This window comes from Etheostoma cragini, chromosome 19 (genome assembly GCF_013103735.1).
Source record: "Etheostoma cragini isolate CJK2018 chromosome 19, CSU_Ecrag_1.0, whole genome shotgun sequence".
In the NCBI taxonomy this organism is placed as follows: domain Eukaryota; kingdom Metazoa; phylum Chordata; class Actinopteri; order Perciformes; family Percidae; genus Etheostoma; species Etheostoma cragini.
In genome coordinates this window covers 15439111-15452884 of record NC_048425.1, presented here as the reverse complement: position 1 = coordinate 15452884, position 13774 = coordinate 15439111, and the positions used below count along the sequence as shown (strand labels likewise).

The 13774-nt window shown below is 41.9% G+C and overlaps 2 protein-coding genes across 2 annotated transcripts in view; both read right to left on the bottom strand.

Annotated features, from left to right (window-relative positions):
• The window catches only part of LOC117934730 (homeobox protein HMX1-like), a 26806-nt gene extending 13032 nt beyond the window's left edge, over positions 1–13774 (bottom strand). Inside the window, exons 1-4 of the mRNA XM_034856653.1 lie at positions 13091–13774; positions 12313–12465; positions 10944–11399; positions 4370–4374 (exon numbers count right to left, since the gene is read on the bottom strand). Of these exons, the coding sequence (XP_034712544.1) occupies positions 10972–11399; positions 12313–12465; positions 13091–13340 (831 nt within the window). The 5' untranslated portion in view covers positions 13341–13774 and the 3' untranslated portion in view covers positions 4370–4374; positions 10944–10971. The remainder of the gene's footprint in view (positions 1–4369; positions 4375–10943; positions 11400–12312; positions 12466–13090) is intronic.
• On the bottom strand, positions 7068–8546 carry LOC117934729 (homeobox protein HMX2-like). The gene is made up of 2 exons (XM_034856651.1): positions 8113–8546; positions 7068–7821 (listed from the first exon to the last, which is right to left on the bottom strand). The coding sequence occupies exons 1-2, from the start codon at positions 8513–8515 to the stop codon at positions 7277–7279; spliced, it is 948 nt and encodes a 315-aa protein (XP_034712542.1). The 5' UTR covers positions 8516–8546; the 3' UTR covers positions 7068–7276.

Genomic DNA, 13774 nt, shown 5'->3' with positions numbered 1-13774 from the left:
TCATCAGATACTGTCATTGTAATCCCTCAGCCCCCATTCAATTTACAGAGGCACTCTGTCACTGCAGACCACTGAAGTCGACGAAATGAATGGATCAATACGCCCTCTGAAAGGCTGGCGGGAGGGTCCAGATCCCCCTGGTGGCTATCAAGTTACGAGTCATAATGAATGGGGTGTTGTTTATGTTGTAAAGTGCAGCGTCACCTAGTCCTTTGAACAAACCACCCTCTTAACCGGAGTACACCAATCCAGACAGTTTTCAGATATCTTATGAGGAAGCTGAGAATTAAACTAAAACACACTTTTGATAATCTACCTTTTAATAAAGGGTTTACAAGTTGTAACTGTCTTTATTAAGGGTTAATACATCTTTATAGATCAACTACAAGCCTTTAATCAGAACAACGTTTGTGTTGGGTAAAGTCAGTTAACATTGACATGATAGACTATTGTAAAACTTCTTTTAGAAATGACTTAACATTCATGACCTCATTCTTGATGGCTTATTAAAGCCCATGAGCATCCAGTTACTGTACGATCACCAACACGTATGTGGTCAAACCAGCCGAAGGGATTCAATGTTGTACAACCCGACAACCCAAATGTTGTCCTTAAAGGGTAACTACCGTTTTTTTCAAACTGGACCCTGGACCCTATTTTCCCATGCCCCAAGTCTAAGTGACTGAGTGGAACAACTTCTTTGAAATTGCTCCAGTATTAAATAAGATGCAGAATATTAACCTGAGTCTGTCTGGTGGTTACCCTTTAATAATAGCTTATTGTTGACTTACAGTATATATTGTTTGATACCTTTTGATACCCAAATAAATATAACTATATATAATCTGAGTATTGTTCCTAGTGTCTCCCATTGAAGCTCTGTTAATACGAACGTCTAACACTACAAATGGGAGAAACGACAGCAGAACAACAAATCCTTCTGGTGGTTGTCTGATGTGTCATGTTTCCCATCTTTCCCAATTCATTCACTCTGTCTTCTGTTTGTGGCAAAGCACAGCTTTTGGTTTGGAGCAAATTGTTCTTTGTTCTGCTTTTATTGCTCGTTGTTTACTCATTCCAGCTGTCTTGAGGCAATTTAAATTAAATGGTCCTGTCGGATCATGTCACAACACTGAGCATTCGTTGTATGTTGTTCATTCTAGTTTCCGTGGGCCAGCAGTAGGCCGGAGATCAGGGAGATGATGTGGTGACGTGACGGTTGCTTGGCTGTGAGGCAAGGTCTTTCTTCTCAAATGTGACTTTATCTTGTTTACTGGACAGTTTTCCTCGGAGTCCTTAACCTTAAATATTTCATTTATTACCTATGTGACACCTCTAATGTGAAAATACTGAAGTCTTTCATCTTTTCCACAAAACTAACAGGAAGGGAACTGGAGCTACAACAGAGGAGGTTGTAAGCAAATGCTTTGCAGACTTATAATAGAATGATTCCGTTCAGTAAAGAGAGTCGTTTTTTATGTGTTGACGTGTGCTGCTTCTGAACGTCTTCCCGTCAGTGTTGGATTCCATGCGATTTTATCCAGTTTTAGCTGTTTACACTCTGTTTGAGAATTGGTTCGAAGATTTGTTCGCTCATGCACCTCTAGTGAACAGGGTCTATCCAATAAAATATTTTCTTTGTTACAGGCCATTGACAAACTATTTGTTTAAATTGCCTTCTGCATTTCTGGCAGCTTTGAAAATACTCATTGTCTCGCTGTCTACTATCTTTTGTCAAATTTAGCCTAAAAGAACAGCTGTAATATTTAACAGCAGTTACAGCTCACTTCTGATCAATCAGATTAAGAATTCAGTTCAGGCTTCAATGTTAGTTGCTGCTCCAGAACCTGCCTACCCCAAGGCAGCTCTAACGGTAATTGGTGGTAATTATGAATCCCATCTCGAGAATGCACAAAGAAAGCTCACGGCAAAACAGGCTTGTCCGGCATAGAGCGCCATGTAGTTTGAAGATACGTTTTAATGGCTCCTTACACTACGCGTTCAGGTCTAGTTACGAACAAGGCCAGTGGTGAATGATTTGATATGGAGATCTCAATCAAAACTGTCGCTCTGGGTTAAGGAGATGAAATGCGATATGACAACATGTCAACCTCTTGGAGACAAAGACAAGATGATGATGCTTTTAGCCAACACACACATGCTCAAGTGTAGTCCACACAATACATAGCATTACTAATATGACTGCAGTATCTAGGGATCACAGGGACGGGTAAACAAAGTGCTAATGGTGAAACGAAGCCGTAGCCGTTGGGTTACATCTCCGTATTTGCATGCTAATGGCACGAGAGAAACTCCCACCACAATCATTCAGTGGGACCACATCATTCCTTGCAATTCTGGGATCAATAATTTCAAACAATCACGCTCAGCATTCATATGATTATTATAGAATGGAAACCATGTGCCGTGTGGGTTCCTGATGGTCAAACTGGAGGAACGTGCTGACAGCTCTGCGTAGCCCTGAGCTGCACATCAGCCTGGAATACCATTGCCAAACTCGCAACTCTATTTCTTTGTAGAAAACCAGTCTTTGTTGCCACTGTTGGCAGTAAGTCAATGGCATGTATTAAGCTACCACACAATGCTCGCCAGTCATTGATAGCCCTAAATGAGTGCATATGGTGTCCTGGCTTTGGGCGTGTTTTTGATCGGGTTGAGATTTTAATGGATTTTTCTTCGCCTCTGACAGACGAGGCTGGGGGTGGGGGTGGGGGGGGGTTGCGGCCCGGCCCGGAGCAGACTGCAGGCAGCCGGTGGGGTCACTTGAACCTTGTGGTTGCAGTGCAGAGTGCTGAGACACAAGGAGCTAGCGCTGCGCTCACAAGTGTCCGACAGCGGGAGAGTCAGGAAGTCTGGCGACTGTAAACCCACCCTCCATCTCAGACACACTCCAAGACACGCCAAGCAGGCACTTCTGCACACTGACCTGCCCTACTACACTTGTGAGGACATGTGGATTGACTTACATTCATCATCTGCAGACTAATTTTGCCTAGAACTTAATCTGCAAATCCCATAGTTATAACCTTAAAGGCCCAATCTTGGACCCGATGTCACCAGAAAACACAGAATTAACACAAGAAAATGTTCAAATCTGAATAAGTAGTTTTGTTATTAATTATTCGTGTTACAGCTTCAATATTTGTACGCTTTATTTTGAATACAATTATGATTTCCAGTCAATGACTTCAATTATATAATTTAGGTGAATACACATTAAATGTATATGGTTGGACAAATGACAGATCTGTCCTTTTTAATTCTAAAACCAAAATTAGGTGCTGCTGTATAATTTGTGGAAAATAGGGTTTTTTAAGTCAAACTTTGAGGTTTTGTGTGTAAAATGTTTTGTGCACTCATAACAAATTTACATGCAGAAACCTGAATATGTAAATGCAACCTATTACGCCTGCAAGCAAAGCTCTGTTTCCTAGTAGAAATATAATTGTGCAAGATCACGAAACTAAGCTCAGATCCAAAACTGCTTCGAAGCACAAACTAGTAATTCTGACAACAGTGCAAACTGTTTGTCTCTACAACATGATAAAAACTCACCGTGTGTGTGTGTGTGTGTGTGTGTGTGTGTGTGTGTGTGTGTGTGTGTGTGTGTGTGTGTGTGTGTGTGTGTGTGTGTGTGTGTGTGTGTGTGTGTGTGTGTGTGTGTGTGTGTGTGTGTGTGTGTGTGTGTGTGTGTGTGTGTGTGTGTGTGTGTGTGTGTGTGTGTGTGTGTGTGTGTGTGTGTGTGTGTGTGTGTGTGTGTGTGTGTGTGTGTGTGTGTGTGTACTCTGTATATAACAGAGCTTACACTCTGAGGTTTCAGTGCATAACAACAAAAAAAAACATTTGCAGAAGACATGAAGTGACGTTTACATTTGGTACCATGCACTAAATATGTAAAACATAAAGATTTGTGCTGAATGGTGCTGCTTATAATTATACTGATAATTATCAATTAATTAGATTTAGTCTTGCATTTACAAGGTTTCTCTCAGTTAAAATAAAGGGACCACTTAAGTATTGTTTTTTTGATTTGTTGAATGCATAATTACAAAAAACACATTGAATACAGAAGAATTTAAAGTTAAACATAGGATTATCTAGGCCACATACTCCTTTGTATTGTTTTAGACTGATCAAATGAGATAACCTTTCAATGTATAAAAGATCAAATGAGTCATTACTTTCCTTCTGCTCTTCATTTTTTCATTTTAGACCTTTTCAACAACTTTTGGGAATGATGAGATACAGTAGAAGTGGGCGTGCACTGTAGAGGTGGACAGGAATTTAGTGGAGAAAACGGCGGCTTTGCAGGCAGACGAAGTGGTTGAGTGAACAGGTTAACAGCGACGGGGCCTTGAATGGCTGTGACAGGGAGAGAGCAGTGACGGGCCCCGGCACTGAAGGGGGAAGTGACCCGGAAACGGTGTGTAAGTGCAGCTTGCTGGGCCCTTTAGGAGAAATCTCTCCAGAAGCACTGATGCAAGTCCACCTAAACACACATTTGTCTTATTTCTCTCGCTCCCTCTGCAGAGAAGCATTACTCAGCAACACTCATGCACACTCATGTGCTCTAAGACAAACATATAGTGGGGGATCTTTTGACTGTGTTCATCACCTACAGACCTGTAACAAAAACTCGTAATGATTCTCTGCTGTGAGCAGATTTGCAGCACTTGGGTGAGAAATGTTTTTTTTGTTATTATTTTTATTTTATTTTTTTTATTAAAAACGTAAAAGCTTCTTAGTGGTCAAGGACCGTAGTTTAAATAATAATGGATTCAAGTGACATCAAGACTCAGGATGTCATGATGTAGTTCAGTCCTGGTCTCTGAATAGATTTTTGCAGTGTGAAAATGTAAAAGTTGCGACACAAAGCTGACGATGTGTGTACGCATCAACAATGAGTGCTCAGTCTCGAAGCAGTAACCTGTTCTGTCATTGGTTGGCTGTTTTCTACTCCCAAAAAGAAGCATATCTCAACCTTATTTGTTACTTTGTTTTAAATCATGAGTCAACTAAAACTTTTTTGTAAGTTAATATCAAAGACTCACCACAAGAGGCCCAGTAGACCCAAAATAAGAGACTTTTCCCCACATTGAATTCAACAGTTAAAGGCCGTTGGGCAAACTTTGTCCCAAATAGCCTGACCTTACTTTATGTCATGATACCTTATCATGACTTTTTCCATGTGAGGCAGTACATGTCAAATGATGTACTTGTTAGTGTTTTATATCAACTTGTTGTGCGTATGTGTAAATATAAAGTTAAAAGCAGCAGCTCAGGGTGTGATGGGAACTTTGTGTGACTGCAACATATAAACGCAGGTTTTCACTCTTTTTACGTTAAATGTAAGTTTGAAAGGGTCAATAGGGATATGCAATGTGAAGTTATTTACAACAGAATTTTATATTAATTTCTAGTTTATTGATCCCGTGGGGCAATTACAATTTACACTCACACAGGCCTGAAATACACACACATGCTCAGGAGCTATTCATGCACAAATGGAGAGATGTCAGAGTGGGGGGGCTGCCGGTGCTGGACCAGCACTCTAAGCAGGGGTGGGGGGTCTGGTACCTTGCTCAAGAGCACCCGGCAGTGCCCAGGAGGTGAAGTGGCATCTCTCCAGCTACCAATCCGTACTTTGGTCCGGACGGGGACCCCTCCGGTTCCCAACCCAACCCTCTACGGATTGAGCTACTCCACCCCCCAGTTTATTTAGTTTTTAATAATTTATGGTGCATAAATAAACACAGGTCGATTGTATAAAATACAAACATTAAGCAACCTGGTATGCTATACACTTTTACTACATTGTGTTAATTAACACAATCATCAATTGTTCTGGTTTATTTTCTTCTTTTTTACTAATAAAATAAATAACTAGTGTCCCTATTTGAAACCCAAACCTTCCTCTGCTGGCTGTTTGGACCTGTTTCAGCAGAAATGCCTTCAGTGATAAAAACTGATAGGTCATACAAACCAAACTTTTAACTGTATATAAAAAATATTGTTCTAGAGTGATATTTTTTTATATGTTAAAGACAAGATTTTGCCATTTTTTTTACAGCTTCTTTATCTTAATGAAAGAAATGTCCCAATCAAAAGAGTAACGATTTAGTTAATTTAGAGCAGGAAAATACTAAATGTCTGCAGCATTAAAGTGATGAGCACATTAATACATGAGAAATTAAAATCAAATAATATCATTTTGAAATGAGTCCTTTTATTTTTGGTACTTAAAGTATTTTTTGATGCCAATATTTTGTGCTTTCACTAACGTAACATTTTAAATGCAAGGCGTTTACTCTGCTGTATTATAGTACTTTTACTTAAGTAAAAGATCTGAATACTTCTTCCTCTACTGCTGAGGCGCTACATGTACGATACCCAGCCACCAGTTAAAGAGTGAATAAATTAATATGCAGGGCAGTGAACTATTACTTTAAATGATTTTCTGTGTGTAAGAAGAAAATTGCCTCGCGGTGTTTTCACAGCGCAGTTATGTTCTTTCTTCAAAAAGCATAGGAGTTATTTTTCAACATGAGGTTTTAAGAAACAACTTCTAAACTTTAACTTTGTTGTTGCCAGTGATGCCAGAAATGTACATATCGTTCTGAAATAGCAATAAAAAAAAGAATGAAACGCAATCGATAATCCAATGTGGGATGGAGGTTGCTGCGTCATTTTAAAAACATAATTCAGCTCGAGTCAACACACTCCGGTAAAATTGCAAATATTACACTTTTTATTGGAAAATCCATCTTAGTCGTGATAACTAACTGTTCATATGTAACAGTCTGTTATATGAAAGGTCATGGAAAACAAACGAGTTTATTATTAATAATAATAATAATAATAATAATAATACAAATGGAGTGTAGCACCACATAAACTCATTTAAAAGTTTAAGACAGAAGTTGGAAAAAAGAGAATTGTTATTGCGAAGTAAAACGTTGATGGCGCATTGACGTACATTCATTCAGATGATATTACTGCGCGAAATAAAACTGCTCAGGGAACTTTAATGCATGGCATACACATTATTTCTGACGATAATCTTCCTTTTCAAAAGATATTAAGCATTGGAAAAATAATAATAATAATAATAATAATAATAATAATAATTTGGGGAAGTTGAAAAAGTGGCACATGCGTGGATTAGTTGATATGTTGACATCAAAGTTGGGAGGTTTTTCTGAAGTCCCCAACAGGGAGACGGTCCAACTGTCCGACTGTCCACACACTGTAACCCTCAGTCTGCATCGAACAGGCCCAAGTACTTCCCGGTGTTGGAGAAGTAGATGTAAGGCGCAGCGGTGGCAGTCGGGTACACGACAGGGAAAGGCATGGGTATCAAACATCCGCCCAGCAGGCTGCCGTCTTTGTAAAAAGTCGGTAATTGCACATTTTTGCCCGACTCTGAGAGGTGCTCGGCGGCCAGCGGGCCCTCCATGTCCGTGGACAGCTGTCTCTTCAGCTTGTTGCGGCGGTTCTGAAACCAGATCTTGACCTGGGTCTCGGTGAGCTGCAGGGAGCTGGCGAGGCACGCTCTCTCTGAGCTGCTCAGATACCGCTTCATGTCAAAAGTGGCCTCAAGCTGGAATATCTGTCTCTTTGAGAAGATGGTGCGCGTTTTCTTCTTGGCCATGGCTTTAGAGTCCGCGCTGGGCTGCTGCTGCTGCTCCTCGGAGGCGTCCTCGGCGGTGTGCGCCCTCTGCTCCCCGGGACCGGAGCCAGCGCTCGGCGGCGGGCTTCTCGCCCCGCAGTCCGCTAGGTGCAGTCTGGGCTTTGTTTGCGCTGTGAATAAAGCGACAAAACGGGCTTTGATGCAGACAAACTCGCTTATTAATAAATACAAATAGACAACGAGCTCATGGTCCGCAAACTTCACCACTAATATTTCTGATAATCATTTCAATAAGCACCATCAGTCTCTTGTAGGCTATTGGGATCCATCCATCTTTACTTCACGCGCCATCGGGCTCTAAACAGACTAAAACTGTTCCTATTCCTTATGAAAGGTGTTCATTTGTGTAAATAAAATGCTGGAGATGCACTGCTTTAGTCTAGTAAAAGTAACCCAGTTACCTGTATCGTGTGATCCGCTGGCATGCCTCCTCCGGACGTCCCACGTCTGGAAACCCTCCGTCCGTCCCCCGTCCCTCTGCGGCTTGGCCCCGTCCAGGTGGCCCCTATCCCGCTGCTTCAGGTTGAGGATGTTGTCAATGGTGAAGGTCAAAGACGCGCTCCGGCTCGGGGCATCCTCTTTGCTCATGTTCCCCGGCATTTCATCTGCTCCTCCGAGATTCCCGAAACACCGACGTGTCCGCGCGCTCCGAGCACCATTGCTCCTCGGCTGCTGACTAGCGCGCGCAGAGGAGCGAGGTGCGACGTTCTTCAGCGACCCGGAAGACTGCGGTTTAGCGGATTTTGATAGGCGAGGTTGGGGGGGCAGATGAGGGCGGGATGCACATTCACGCCTGGCTGCCATATTGGAACACTTTTCTGTCGTCGAAACTCATTTCTGCAGTTTCTTTTGAACTGCGTTCGACTGAGAGCTGGAATCGATATCTTTTTAGGTAGGCTATAGCTTGATATCCAAACCGGGTATTTTTTTTTAAAGTATGCCACATTAAGCTTAGCAACTCCTTATACTCAAGTTATGATAACTACAGGATTTTAAGTATGGGCCAGGCGTCATTTAAGCTTAAAACAAAAACAAAAGTCTAACTTATCTAAAGTAGGTTTTGTGACCGTTTCTATGTTGACTTATCCTGTAAACGTTTGTCTTTAATCCCACACCTGCATGTGTCATAACCTTAATTTAGCCATAGAAATGAAATGCCTTTGCAAATAAAGACAGACATTTCTAATAACAGTCGCCATGCCAGTAAGAAACCATCAACCGATTTTTGCATCCATTTTATTCACATGTGAACATATTAGTGTACAAAAGTCTGTATTAAAATCCTCAAAGAATATTGCTATTAATACCATACAACTACAGCTACCAAAAGTCACAAACGCCAAACAGGTTTTTCATAAAATCAAGTTTCTACAATTCTGGACATCAGTGTGAGGACACCGTGCATATATATTATGTGTACGGGCTCAAATAAGGGTAAAAAAGATTCAGAGCTTATGAAATCATGTTAATAAACTTCAAAACCTGTGGTTATATTTCACCCTTTTCTCCACCAGACTTGGAGTACGGATCTGAATGTGGGTTCATAACGGCAGAGTCACAAAGACTTTTTTTTCCCATGTGGGAGTTGTTTTCATAGGTGTACAAAGGCTCATGCCACGTGCAGGTTTGTTTCACAAGCTCAAAATCTGCTTGACCCTTATTGGACCCTATATTTGGGGACTCCAGGAAGATTGGCCGTCGCCAAGGCATCAGCTAAAGGGGATCCAGTTAATAAACAATAAGTGTGGGTCATTCATAAAATTTCTGTGAACAGATCACATAATAGAGCATTGTGACCTGGTGTGAAAGATCCTCCAGACCTGAGGGCAGGATTGTGAGCAGCTTAAAGAAACTGAATCTCAAAGTCTCTTGGTAAGTTTGAAGTGTGTTGGAGAACAGCGTGAGAATAGTCTTGTTTTAAGGGTTTTAAAGGAGTCTTTCAAGGATCCCGATCATCCACCAGAAAGGTTAACGCCAGTTTTTATTTTAACCTGGACACTGAATAACGTTTGTGTTGCCAGGTTGTGAAAAGCCCTTTTAACTGGATCTGCATGACATGATTTACTGTTGTAAAACTTCTTTTATAGATGACTTAACATTTCTGACCTCATACTTGATGGCTTATTAGGAAGTGAGGAACCCATGAGCATCCGTTTACTGTACGATCACCAATATATATGTGGTTAAACCAGCCAAAGGGATTTTATATTACAACCTGGCAACCCAAATGTTGTCCTTAAAGGGTAACTACCGTTGGACCCTGTTTTCCTACGTTTTTGTGTTTAAGTGACTGACGGGAACAACTATCTTGGACATTGAACCAGTATTAAACGAGATCGCTGCATTCAAGGGCAAAACAAGCTACAATATAAGTTAATAGGACAATTGTCCCGCTTGTATTTACTTTGTAAAAAGTGCTTGTTTCGATTAATATTCTCAATGTCTGACAACATAATGGAAAGGATTTCAAAGGAGGTCAACCTTTCTGTTAAAGAGTAAGATCCTTTTTTTAAACCTAAAAACATTTGCAAAATTTGGTAAGCTAAATCCACCTGACTCAATGTACATAAATAGTCATTTTAGCATTGTACATTTAGCGAAATACACTTCATTCAAAGTCGACGGAAACAAAAATTAAGCTATGGAAAGCCGTTTTGGGTTGTTTATTCACATTTCCAACCATCAGAACTCTAATTTTGGTTGAAATAAACACATGGTTTACCAATTTACATGTGAAAATATGTCTGCTCTATACATGCTAAAAGTATTACTTTTTTAAATAGAGTCTGTTGGGTTCAGCACTAGCGACCTCAGGGCTGTTTCTGGTTAAACTGTAAGGTCTCAAAGAGGTTTTGAAGGTCTATCTCTGAAGGGATCCTTTCCATAATGTTGTCAGACACTTAGAACAATAATCTGAGCCTGTCAGCGGCAAAACATGCACTTTTGAGAAAGTAACTACAAGCTGAACAACTGTCCTTTTAACTTAAATTGTAGCTTGTTTTGCCTTCAATTGCAGCGATCTCACTTAATACTGGACCAGTGTCTAAGATTGTTGTTCCCATCAGTCACTTAGACATAAAAACATAGGAAAATAAGGTCCAGGTTGAAAAAATGGAAGTTACTCTTTAAGTTGCTTCTAGACATCTTAAACCAAGGATAAATTATAAATCCTTTACAGGATCTGAAACTGAACTAAAATGAATATTTGTGCAGCATCTTTATTTGATTAGACTTCTTTAACATCCCTTCCACCCTCAAAGTCACACCAGTCCAGTCATCTGTGGCGTTATGAAGGATACCGGATGGCTGAAGTGGGAAGTCAATGGATAGCTGATAGAACTAGAGAAGCCGAGCACCGGTGGCGACATCGGTGGCAGGCCGGTCAGCGTCGCAGGCACGGTGCCATTCTCGCGATACAAGACAGGAACTCTGACCACCCTCTGGGCGGCGTAGGGGACGGCGGCGCTGCTGGCCTCCATGTCTGCAGCGATCTGCCTCTTCCACTTGTTCCTGCGGTTTTGAAACCAGATCTTCACCTGGGTCTCGGTGAGCTGCAGTGAGGCAGCCAGCCCGGCTCGCTCAGAGCTGCTCAGGTAGCGCTTCAGGTCGAAAGTGGACTCAAGCTGGAACACCTGACTCCGGCTGAACACGGTGCGGGTCTTCTTCTTTCGCGCCACTTTCATGTCACCTGAGAGGAGGAAGCAGGAACAATTTGACTAAATGGAACTGGGTACAACTAGCCTAGTGCAGCTGATGGAGGGTGGGTGATATGTCAATTCGATGTCACTATATATTGTGATCTGGTTTTAAAGTGGGAAAGTTTCTAGAAAGTCAATTGAGAAATAGTTTAAAAATTCTCAATCCACACTTTAAATAATGTCTGTGAAATCTCCAGTTATTTCCTTTAGATTTCACAGTAACACTACTGTATATGATTTTTACAGTAGAATGCTGTGAACTTAAATTACAACCTTGTAGACATGACAAAATCACAGTAGTCAAAGCATCCCTGTAAAAAAAATCACAAAATAGCCACCATAGTACTGTAAATAGTACAGTAAACTACTGTATTTCTACGTTTTAATCTTATGTTGATTGTTTTGTATTTTACAAAATAAAATACTGTAAATGGAAGTATGGTACCTTTTTACTGTAAAAATAATTTACAGTAACTTGCTGGCCAATTACTGCCAGTAAGTTTCTGTAAATTATACGTTAAATTTGTTACAATGCAGGCAATCAACTACCTGAAAAATCAAGGTGCTTACTGATATTAACATTACCCACAATAACTCTCTGGACCCAGGAACTCTTGGCTACACCCCTTCAACTAAATATTAAGTGGACCTTAAGTGGACCTTTGTTACTGGACCAATCTCGGTCAAGAAAAAATAATCAGGCCGCACCAAACTTAAAAGTTCTGGAAACACCAAAACCAAATTCTTACTTTGTGGATTAGAGGAGTATTAACTATTATTATAAACTACTCGTTTCAGGAGGAGAGCGCATGCGTGGCGACAATGCCCTCTTGTGCAAACCACAGAGCTTCATCGGGTGAACTATTTTGTGTGTAGGATGTAGCCTGTTTACTTTGGCCTCACCTGTGTCACAGCTGTAGGAGGAGCGCGCGTCATCTTCCTCTCTGTCATCCGTCAAACTATCGTCTCCCTTCTCCTCCGGCGGTGCTCTCATGGCTGGGGAATCCCGGTCGCTCGCGGGCCCAGGGTCTGTGTGACCGTTCTTGCTCTGTGGACCTAGGAACATGGAAACATAATAAATCCTCCTCATTGTTCAGGCCTCATTTCGCAATTATTTCACGTCTTTGCCCCAAATGTGGGCATTCATGCTGCGTGTCCTTTCCAACATTATCCATAAGCCTCCGATCTCCACTACTGTGTGACGTGGAGCAGAGTCCGATTGTTGTGTGGATGCCAAACAGTGTTGGCTCGCGCCAGGCTGATAATTGGACAGTTTGAGTGTTTTTACGCACGGAGGAAGGGACAGTAAAACGTGCTACAGCGCACGTGTCATGTCCTCATGTGGCCCGCCGATGAACCAGAGTGAGAGAGTTTGTGAAAATGAAAAAAATACTGAAAACTGCTTTATGCTCATTCTGGTCCAGGTGGTAATTTCAGACTTTTACGCACGTATTGCGGAGGTTTTAATGTTAATATATTCTGATATGAGATTAAAATTGGTGTTGCACATTGAAGATAATTGTTGTTTCAATAGTTCTAGACCACGATTGAATCCTGTAAAGCAGGCTACTCCGAATCAGCCGCAATCATTTAGCCCGTTCTTTCCACGACGTTCTTTTTATTCCGCTTCTCTGTTAAAAGATAAAGACAACCCGATAGAAAAAGTAACCGATGCACTCACTTCTCGGGGTGCAAAGCGCTGCCTTTGGCGACGTCCCGCTCCAGTCCAGCACTTTGCTGTGGTCCAGGCGTTTTGTTTCCAGTCCCGGACAGACCCCCGGGCTGCGGACTGTAACTTTGAAGCTCGGGGTGTCCACCCGCTCCTCCGCCGAAGCCTCTCTGTACGCAGTCCGCAGCAAATTCTCAATGGAAAAAGACGAACCTCTCGACGGAGGACCCAGCTTCGGTCTCGGGGCGTTTTTGTCAAGCATGTTTACTTCTTTTCTGTCCTTCCTTCCTCAGGCAGCTTCTTTTTTCTTGTTTTTAAATCCAGATTTAGATTTTATAAAATCATTCCCGGGACCGCGTCTTATTTCCAGCCAGGAGTGTCTCCCGCTCCGCGCGAACCATCCCGACGCAATCCATCAGATCAAGCAGAGCTCAAGCCTCCGCTGTGGAGACCCAGACAGAAATCCCTCCTGGAAGAGACGAGGAGTTATTCCAGAAAAAAACACCCGAGACTGTCTGTCTAGTTCTTCGGAGCCTCTCATGTAGGCTGTGTGATAGTCTGCCTGGAGGGACCGTGGACGCTGGATTTAGGTCAATTAGGGAGCAAACCCAAGCGGAGATACAGTGTTGTCCTCAGGGCTGGAGATGGAGAGAGCTTCATGGAGAATGGCACAGTACCGCCTAATGGTTACATCTG

Bases quoted from the DNA above. Each gene is read 5' to 3' on its own strand.
- LOC117934729 (XM_034856651.1), bottom strand. From the start codon at position 8,515: ATGGCAGCCAGGCGTGAATGTGCATCCCGCCCTCATCTGCCCCCCCAA. The intron at 7,822-8,112 runs GTAACTGGGTTA...CTTTATTCACAG, and splicing joins CAGCGGATCACACGATACAG to CGCAAACAAAGCCCAGACTG.